At 53.1% G+C, this 9,841-nt stretch overlaps 1 protein-coding gene across 1 annotated transcript; it reads left to right on the top strand.

Annotated features, from left to right (window-relative positions):
* The first annotated feature begins 2,534 nt into the window (after positions 1-2,534).
* On the top strand, positions 2,535-5,486 carry KDF1 (keratinocyte differentiation factor 1). Its single transcript, XM_010081810.1, has 3 exons — positions 2,535-3,630; positions 4,525-4,599; positions 5,259-5,486. Exons 1-3 carry the CDS (start codon positions 2,535-2,537, stop codon positions 5,339-5,341), a joined length of 1,254 nt encoding a protein of 417 aa, XP_010080112.1. The 3' UTR covers positions 5,342-5,486.
* The last annotated feature ends 4,355 nt before the right edge of the window (positions 5,487-9,841 follow it).

The raw sequence follows: 9,841 nt of genomic DNA, 5'->3' as shown, positions 1-9,841 counted from the left end.
AGGGAAGGGGCCGGATCCATGTTGCTCTGGGCTGGGGTCTCTGTTGGTGCCTGCGGGGTCTGGGAGCTCTGCGGGGCAGCTCTCAGCTCCTGGTGAGGTTGCTCAGAAAACTGAACAGCTGTTGATGCTGACAGGTATTTAAGAGAAGTTGTATCTTGTGTGTAAATCTTCTGTCCTGAATTTAGGTCCTTTTCCCCCCTTTTTAAGTTAACGGGTTCCCCAGTGTCTAACAGCGGCAGCAATGTGGTTGTTGGCCAACCAGCATGACTTTGTTAAGTAGATTCACAACTTCATTGAGCTTTTTTAAAACTTTCAAAGGAAATCCTGGCCTCTGAACAATGAAGATCTTAGACCCGGGCTAACTCCGTGTGAACCCCTCCTCACCCCTCCTTGCTCTTCTGAAGCAGATGCTGAAGTTCTTCAGAAGGATCGTCGCTATTCACACCCCGTGAGGACAGAACAAGCTCCCCACGATCTCGTGAGTATCCCCTGGGCTGTGGGTTTTAGTCTGAGCTTTTGTTCACGGCTGTGTTGAGCAGCTGGCTGTGGGTTTCAGTCCAGTCTGTTGCTGCTGGGCCGAGGAGCTGTGTCTTGCACATGCTCCCGGGGAGCTCGTCAGACCTGCGATCCGGTGGCCGCAGAAACACCAGCTGTGATGGGAAGGGGGCAAGCTCGGTGTTTGGGGCTGGGGGGGTCACTGACACCTGGGGGTTTGTGCAATGTCGGGCGAGTGGTTTAATCTCTGCACCCCCAGGTCTTTTTCTGTAGCAATGAGAGAATACCCTTTCCTATGTCAAAGATGCTCTGAGATTTCAGAATGTTGTTGTATAAATGATTGTCACTGTGCAATGCATTCGTTAGATCTCTTGATGAGGGGTCGGTGTTCAGAGAAACATCCCCGTCAGCGGATGTGCTTAGATCAGCTCCGATGTTTTCGGTTTGTTTTTCAATTCTGAACTGCATTACAAAAATAATGAAGCTGAGGAAAAAAACAAAAACCAACCCTGTTGTTCCGAAGTTAAAGCAATCCAAACTCTGGACTGGTGCTGAGCCGAGGGAGTTCTGCCTGCTCAGCGCTGGAATTGGAGCGTCGGGGGCTTTTATATTGAACGTGTTGCCCAGGAATGTGCAGAGGGAGCTCCTGGGACGTGCGCTGCTGACAGATTTTTTTATAAGGTAATGGAACCAAAATGTTCCTGGAGAGCAGCAGTGTGCTGTAACTGCCGGGTTTTCAGTCTGCGCCTGTTTCTTTGTGGGGACAACGTTGCTATTTGGTTTTAAAAAAGGGAAGAAGAGGCAATGCTCTCCCAGGGTGGGACAGATTTCTTTATTCATGCTTGAGGTGCCCTATAGAAAGTAGATAGAAGAGCCGCAGGGACAGTCCAGAAACACTTAAGCTATGGCTGGGCTCTCCCTGCCCCTTCATTAGCCTAATTAGTATTTAAAAGGATCTCTTGGGGGTGAAAGCAGTGTTAGCCAGGAAGCTTAGAAGCCGTGGACAATTTGGGGGCCCCCCGTAGTCTGGGATAAAAGCGGCAGCAATAGAAGTGGAGAGCGACAGCCTCAACCGGACCTTCCTTGCCATCACCCAGTGCTGAGCTCTCTTAGCAGGGAAATTTAATGTGCCAAACACCGCATGTTGGGTCGGTGGAGCTAAAGTGGGGTGTAGTACCCTATAAAAACCAGTTTACTCCTGTGTGCAGCTGTGTTAGTACAGTGGCAACGAGAAAAACAGTTGAGCAGGCAGTCTGCTGTAGGATTTCTGCGGTAGGGCTTTGTAAAGGTTTTGCTCCTGTGAGGTGTGATTCAAGACTGACCTGTTGACGAGATCTTTTCTTTAATCCAGATGGAGATGTCGGTTTTTGTAGGAAAGTCTTTAACGTAACGCAATCTTGGCATGACTAGGAAAAATCATCAGTGTTAGGAACGCCGTCGTTGGTAAATCCTCTAAATTTGAATAGCGTCAAATAATCCGGAGTCCAGTTGGCAGCTTGCATAATGATTGATGGCTTGTCATCTCCTCCTGGGCACGGTGTGTTTTCAAAGGGATAAGTGCTGTCAGGGCCCAGCTTAATCGTAAGGAATGCAAGACAAAGGGGGAAGTCGTTGAAAATGAGATACTTTCCCTTTGGAGTGTCAGCTGGCTCCACCTACGGCTGCACTGCTCGTTTATTGCTCCAGAACCTGACTTGTCTTCCAGCTGCGTTGAGGAGACGTCTTCTGAAGGTTACGGGGGTTTTGATGTCTTAAGAGTAGCTGTTTTAAAACATCTCTCTCCCAATTCGAGCATCTACCGAAAGGAAGCAGCAAAGCTCGAGTGGTCAGAGAACCCTGAAACGCAGGGGGGATTCCCTCTCCGTGTGACAAGGGACAACAGCGTGAGTCCTAGTGCCAAATATTTCTGTAAAGAATTAAAATGTTGAATTTGAGCTTGAGAATCACTGAATTTGAATGCTAAGTCCTTCTGAAGGTGACACTGGTGACAAATGCCTGATGTGAGACCTTCTTTCCTGCAGGTGCCTGAGCGGTGAGCCATGCTGGGCCGGAAGGCAGGACCCCCCCATGACCTCAACAGCCACCGCCAGCTGAAGCAGCCCTACCGGGAGGCTGTGCCCCTGCGGACCCGAGCCTCCAAGGAGACGGATGTCAGTCTGGAGGTGTTCAGCGGCTCGACGCCTGAAATCAAACAGAACCGCAGCAGAGCCCAGCAGATGCGGGATAGGAAAGGTCGCAAAGCTGACCTCAAAGACTCGAACGGGAGAGAGGCAGAAACAATTACCTTTATTTCTGGTACAGCAGAGGCTCCCCCAAGCCAGAGCTTTTGCTGTTCGTCTCTGTCGCAAGCCTGGAACACGTACAAGGCGGTTTTGTGTTGTATAGTGACCTGTGGGGGCTGCTTTCAGGACTGCAGTGTCTGTATCCCCTACGCGGGACCTGCCGAGACCTCCACCGATGATGGAAAGAACGGAGATTACAATGGGCGACTGCCAAACAGCCCCGCCAACGTTTCTCCCACTGAGAAGAGTGGGAACCAGATCAAAAAGTCCATCACGGGCAGCAGTTTCAGTTACCCAGATGTGAAACTGAAGGGCATCCCTGTCTATCAAAACAGGAGCCCCAGCCACCACCTGGAATCGGATTCGTGCTGCAAAGAGCTGCTGCCAGAGAAGCCCTTCAGGAACAGCATCGAAAAGCCACCGCTCCCCAGCAGCCACCGCAGTTCGGAGGAATATTACTCCTTCCACGAGTCTGACCTGGATATCAGCGAGCTGAACGGCTCCATGTCCAGCAGGGAGATCGACGTCCTGATCTTCAAAAAATTGACGGAGCTCTTCAGCGTCCACCAGATCGATGAGTTGGCCAAATGCACGTCAGACACCGTCTTCCTGGAGAAGACCAACAAGATCTCGGACCTCATCAATAGCATCACTCAGGACTACAACCTGGATGAGCAGGATGCTGAATGCAGGCTGGTCCGAGGCATCATACGCATCAGCACCCGGAAAAGCAGAGTCCGGCCCCATATTTCTATCCCAGCTAGCCAGAGCCACGAGGAGAAGTCCAGCAGAGGCAACGCGCCTGACAGCGGGAACGAAACGATGCTGGAGTCCATGGTCATCAGCCAGGACGGTACGTGCGGGTTCCGTGGTGTTACCGCTTCAACATGAGGGTTATTTTATCAAAGCCACGGAGCTGTGGCCGCGGAGCAGGGTTGAACTGGTGTCTGGCTTCAGGCAGGGCTATTTTCCTGGGATTTGTGACTGAAGGTCCTTCCCTGTTCCTGGAGACCTCCCCTTCTCCCCAGTCACTGCGCTGTGGCTTTTGTGTATCTTTCACTGTCGGTGAAGTTTGAGCTCAGCAATATAAGGGCTTATTCTGCTGCTGCTGCGATGATTCTGGCTTTCCTCCGCACCTCTAAGCTCGGCAGAAAGACCATGAGTCAAACGTAACTGGTATGACCAGACGAGCTGGCTTGTGCCAGAGGATGTCCAGTTACTCAGCTGGCTTGCTCGCCCGTGTTCTACCCGTGCCGCCCTTAGCCTGCCGTGACAGAGTGCTTCCTTGGGCACGGCAGGGCGAGGAGCAGCCGGGAAATACCCCTGCGGAGAGGAGGGACGGGCTGTCGCTGCAGCGTTAGTGCCTCGTGGCTGCTTTGGGGATGCTCTTCTTGTCTGGAGCAGTAACTGACCTCCAGAACAGGTTCTAAGAGAGTTTGTTGTAAAAAAGCCTTGAAAAAGTGAGTCTGGGGGACAAGGAGAGATGCAGCAGTACCGGAGGAAGTCAGATGGCTGTTGTGCTTCCCGGTTTAGCAGTAAGGCTGCTGTTGCTTCCTGGTATTTCAGGACCATAAAGCTCAGATTACCCAGACAATGGTGGAAGCAATCTGAAGAATCAGACTCGACCTCTCCTATTGCCTGAGGGCGGTGCCTTCTGAAGGAGAGCCCTGTGCCTTCCCGGACAGGGTTTTGAGTAACAGCTGCCCATCCTTTCCTGGCTCAGGCCCTTTTGGTTTTTTCATTCCAGATTTGGCTGTGCAAATATCAGAAGAAACCCCAGCAGATGTGATAGCCAGGAATATGAGGCGGCACAGCAGCGCAGGTAACGCACCGGGTGGGGGGGGTCTTAGCTGCAGAGGCATCACCGGAGTGAGGGGAATGCCCTGAACTTCCCAAATCATATATGCCTTCAGTTTGCACCCTCTGGAAGGGCTGAGCTGCATCTTACGTGTAGTTCTCTTACGCTTCGAGAAGGAAGGGAGCTGGGAAGGCTCCCTGGGTTCGTGGGTGCTTCTGGAAAGGAATGAAACCCAAGCATGGAGTGTTCTCTGGCCTTGCACAGTACTTGGCCCAAGAGTTTTCAGTCTCCGGGTGTCCTGACAAAGTTTGGGGCTGTATTTGGGGTGTGACCAGCTGAGGTCACAGCTGGGTTAGACTGGGAACAAAAGGAACTGTGCAGAAGGGAAGCGGAGGAGAACACCAGGCTGTCCCCCTGAGCTCTGCTCCTTGCAGCGTGCCTGCTCCACTCCAAAGAGCAGCCCAGGGCTAAAAGCCAAGTTTTCTCCTGTGTAATAACAGCTGTCTCCTCGAAGATGGCTGCAATACAGGCAGCGGTGTTCCCTGCCCGTGGGCTTTGTGTGGCTTTCTCCTCCCTCATGATACACAAAGCCTTTTGTGGCAGCTGCTTGCCTAACTGCCAGGCGTTCAGCTGCGAGAGTTCACGTTGTCTAATGTCACCGTCTCTTCTCTTTCCTCTCCAAGGCTCTCCAACAAGCAGAGATTCCTCTTTCCAAGACACAGAGACTGACTCATCTGGAGCACCTCTGCTTCAGGTGTATTGTTAAGGAAAGGACCCCAGCAGCAGGCAGGCTTCTCCAGGCTTTGCTGCAGTCGATACGGAGTGTGCTATGCCACTTTTTTCCCCCCAGTCTACCCCGATTCTTTGTTGAAGCCAAATTTCTCCTGTTGTCTGAATTTCACTGGATTTTTTTTTTTTTTTTTGGACAATGTAGAACATCAAGGAAGTGAACAGTGGAGCTTATGAACTTGGGAGGTGGAATGTGTGCCCAGGGAGGAGATGATGGACAAGGAAGTATGAGATTTTGTGCCTCAGTGGTTTCCATACTTCACGTTTAGTTTCAACAACCCCAGTGGCCCAGCCCTTCCCCTGCTTTGAGGATCTGTTGCACGGTTCTTGTTTTCTGGCATTGCATAAGTTAACCTGGGTAGGGAAGAACCGGGTGGGGGATCTGTGTTTGTGACGATGCTGAGGTGAAGGCCAAGCACCTGCTCTCTAGGGACCCAAATTTCTATTTAAAGTGCCTGAGTTGGTCCCAGAAATGTAAATCCTCTATCCGTGGTGTTGACCGTAGCCAGATCTGCCTCCTTCCTGCTGCCCCTTGGCGTCACCTCCTGCTGCCTGGTCAGGAGAAGGTTCAGGTAAAGTGGTTCCTTTCATTTTTGGCCTCTGGGGATGCCTCCCGAGGCAGTGCCAGTTGCAGGGGGGTGGGATGCCAGGGCAGCCACCCCGCTCTCACCCCCCGGCAGACCCTGGAGATCAGCTTTGCAGTCGCTGACAGTCTGATGTGAACTGCGGGCGTGCGGGGTTCCCAGCCACACGCCTCGACCTGGGACTTGTGCGCCAGTCAGCTCCCCCTCGCTCCTCTCCCGAGCCCCCTGCGCTTCCCCGCCACGCTCGGCATCACGCTGGCTGCGGGGGCGAGCCCTGAGCTCGGGTTGTGGCAGGTGAGTGGAACAGTCGGTTCATTTTTACGTTTTTATCATTAAGAATTGGGCTGTTTGACTGTTCTGCTAGAAACTCACTTCAAAGTGCCTCGCTTGGAGAGAAAAGCCTTCCCAGAGAGCATCTCCAGAGGGTCTGTAGGAGCTCCTCGGTCCTGCCTGTCCCCTCTGGGCGCCTTTCCCTTCCCTCTTCTCCTCTCTAAAGCCCGCCAGAGGCAGGAGATGTGGGATCGCTGCCCTGGGGCCACGGCACCGGGCGACCTCGAGGGCACTGCAGCAGGAGTATCTCCGTATCTCTCTGGTGTTGCCACTTGGTTGTTTATCTTAAAGTCAACACGTGAAGCCCTGGGACTTGTTTATCCATTTGGGTGCCCTTGGACATGAATAGAAAACGCTTCATTGAATTTACCAGCAACGGAATAAACACACCCACTGGTTTTGGGGGGAGAGGGAAACCAAAATAGGTCCTGTGCTTTGGTGTGGACCATGTTTTTGTGCCTTAATTGAACTGAAATGTGCCTTTATTTCATAGCCTGTGATTACTCTTCAAAAGGTTGGTACAGGGGGAAGGATTTCATTCCTCACATGAACAGCCAGGCTTATTTAACTGGCCAGAGCCCTTTGAAATGGACAGTCCGAGTCCCTGCTCGAGCCTGTTTCTGTAAACCGCTCGCGTTTCCGAGCACGCGTTCATAAATCACAGACATGACCGAGACCACACCTGGAGACGCAGACAAAGAGAAATTTTGAAAATAAAGGGGAGAGACTGAGGCTTGGATTTGGCTTCCCCTCCCTGCTTTGTTTTTAAAGCTGCCAGTTTGTGAAAACCCCATTTATGCACAGAAGAGACGGGAAGCGAGGCCAGCCCGGGCCTCCCAGAGGAGCCGTGTTTGGTCACCTCCTTCCGAATGCCGCTCATACCGATGGACCCGTTCGGCTTCCGGCTCCTGGATGGATTTGTACGTACGGATTGGGACGAGTTTACCTAAACCTGTGCACGGGGGCATCAGCACGGGTCACGCTGACACACGGCTCTGTGGTCGCCGGAGCTTTGGAGACGAAGGGCGAGGATGGACTTGCAGGGAGCTGCCGCTGGCCATGACAGATGCAATAGGACATTTTTTACCTTTAGTCTGTGTACAAAGAGTGAATGTGTATGGATCAAGCTTGCAAAAAAAAAAAAAAAACCAACCCAAAAATCCCCAAAAAACTCACTTAGAGGAAAACTATCAACGCGATGGTCCCTGATGCTGGTGCACCTGTGGTGTCTTACGGGATTCTTTTGCACTCCCTGCCCTTCAGTGTCTGATTTGGTCTTTTTTATAAAGCAAAAGTTGTGCTCTTTGCCTCTGCTGTGTCTTTACAGTCCTGCTTGCGTCAGTTTGGGGAGAGCATCCCTCAGCAGAGGGAGCCCGGGCCAGGCAGGGGATTTGCTGATCCCTGCTGGCCCAGCAGCACGGGGACAAAGATATTTTCATCCATTTGGCAGCACTTGCCCACGCCTGGGGGGATTGTTCAGAGGGCTGAACGCCAGGATGGTGCACGGGACATGGGGACGCTGGGTGCAGATAAAGGAGCTGCTGGGGAGGTGCCTGTTTGCATGCAGGGAAACTGGACCTTCCCCAAGGGGTGATGCTGGAACTGAGCTCTGGAAAAACTCAGCCTGCGGAGAGAATTTCCAGCTCGTTCCCTGGGGTGTTGCTAGAAAATGCAGGAATCGCTCTGGAGCGGCTGCTGTCCCCGATGGTGGGGCAGGATCCGCTCGGGGAGGGCGGCTGGCTCAGCTCTCACCCTGTGACTCCAAGGATCAGTTCTGCATTTTCTAATTTTGCTGCAAAAACTCAGCTGATAACCCGCGGAGCTCCGTTCCCTGCCGCTGCCCTGCCCTCGCTGGGACAGAGCGCAGCGGGGACGTGGTCGCGGGTGGGTTTTTCCCTCCGGTGCGCAGGTCAGAGGGTGATGGTGGAAGGATGGGCACTAACCCCTCGGGTTTTTTTCCTTAAATTTGGTGCGTTAAGGACTCATGATTCTTATCCAGTCTATGCAGACAGGCAGAAGGCTGAGCCCAAACCCCAGCCCTTCCGTGCACACTCCCCTGCCTGCTCTGTCCCCAGCGAAGACCGAGTCCAACCTGGCCAACCACCTTCAGCAGCATCAGCTGTGGTTCCTGGACGGATTTTAAAGCCGTGAACAGGTAAATGCTGCTTTTTCTCACCTGGGAAGGATCTCCAGAGGAGATGGTTTTGTGTCTGGAGCCCTCAAACCACCCAGTTGGGACTGCAGGGGAACGGCGCAAAGGCCGGCAGCGGCAGCTTGTGCTGCTTGTCCTTGCACCCGCGCGGGGACGGGGCTGTGTCGCTGCTGTCCCCACTGTCCCCACCTGTTCCTCGGCTGCCCTGCTGGTTCCTCCTGCAAGCCTGGGCCACGTTCTCTGCCCTCTGCCTGCCCTTCCTCTCTACATTTCTCCAGTGCTTTTCCTGGAAGAGGCGAGTCCTCCCTCAGCTCTCATGCACGCAGGTGGAGCTGCTTCTGCTTCTCTTGGGCATGGGGTTTGGGTTTTTTTTCCTGGGGAAAGACTTTCTGGAGGCTTTGGGTCTGATCCCTGCCCCGTGCGGCTCTGCTGGGTGCACACGTGGGAGCTCAGCCCCTGCCCCAAAATGCTGCGTCCCAACTAGCTGCTGCTTTGCTTCGAAATCCCGGCAATTTCAGAAAAGATTTGAAAATTTTGCATTTAAAACAATGATGCTGTAGTTGATCTGCATCTCTCCTGGGCTGAGCAGCTCCCCTGATTTTGAGTTTGCTGTGTGGATCGTGCGTTTCCCTGCTCACAGCTCCACGTGGGATGAATCCACAGGTTTTTTTTTCCTCTGCTGAAGATCATGTTTGCTGTCGCTCACGCTGTCCTGGCCGTTGCTGTCGTGGTTTTTGCTCTGAGCACAAGTCGAGCGTTGTGCTGAGTGATCTGGCAGACAGAGCGGGTTGCCCAAGCGCAGATCTCACAAACATGAGAGCCCTTTGCCCGCCCGCGTGCGTGTCAACATTTTCACGCAGGTACTTCCTTTTGGGAGCCTGACTCAGCACCTTTCTTTTCTCGAAGACATTGTTTGATTTTTTGGGGCTTGGTTTTGCCAGGAGGCTCTTGGGAGCCCTGTGCTGTCCGTGGGTCCTCGCCATGGGGCAGAAGCGCTGAGCTTCAGCCCAGTGCCTTGGGTGGGATCCGAGCCCGCTCCCCAGCACCCGTGGTTCCCTGGGTTGGGGAAAACCAGTAATTCCGCTGGGAATGGATGGATGAGGCTTTGAGTGTTAAAAAAATTCATCTTCCCCAGCCACACCCTGAATTATTTATTTCGGTGTGGTTTAGGAGGTGGAAAGCGGATGGACTGACCCGAATTCTTTGCAGCCTGGTCCTTAGCAGGAACGGAGGAGCTGGGGCTTCTCCTCAAAGTTTTTTTTAATAGCCGGTGCCTCCGCTTCCCTCCTCGGGGTTTGGCTGGTTCATTGCTCTTCCCAAAGCAGTCCCGCAGCCTGGGCTGTCTCCCAAATGCTCTGAGCTGCAATAGGCGTTAATAACAGCTACGCCGAGAGCTGCAGCTAGGAAAAAA

This window comes from Pterocles gutturalis, unplaced genomic scaffold, assembly GCF_000699245.1.
Source record: "Pterocles gutturalis isolate BGI_N339 unplaced genomic scaffold, ASM69924v1 scaffold304, whole genome shotgun sequence".
NCBI lineage: Eukaryota > Metazoa > Chordata > Aves > Pterocliformes > Pteroclidae > Pterocles > Pterocles gutturalis.
The sequence above is the reverse complement of the archived record's forward strand: the minus strand, read 5'-3'. Positions and strand labels throughout refer to the sequence as shown.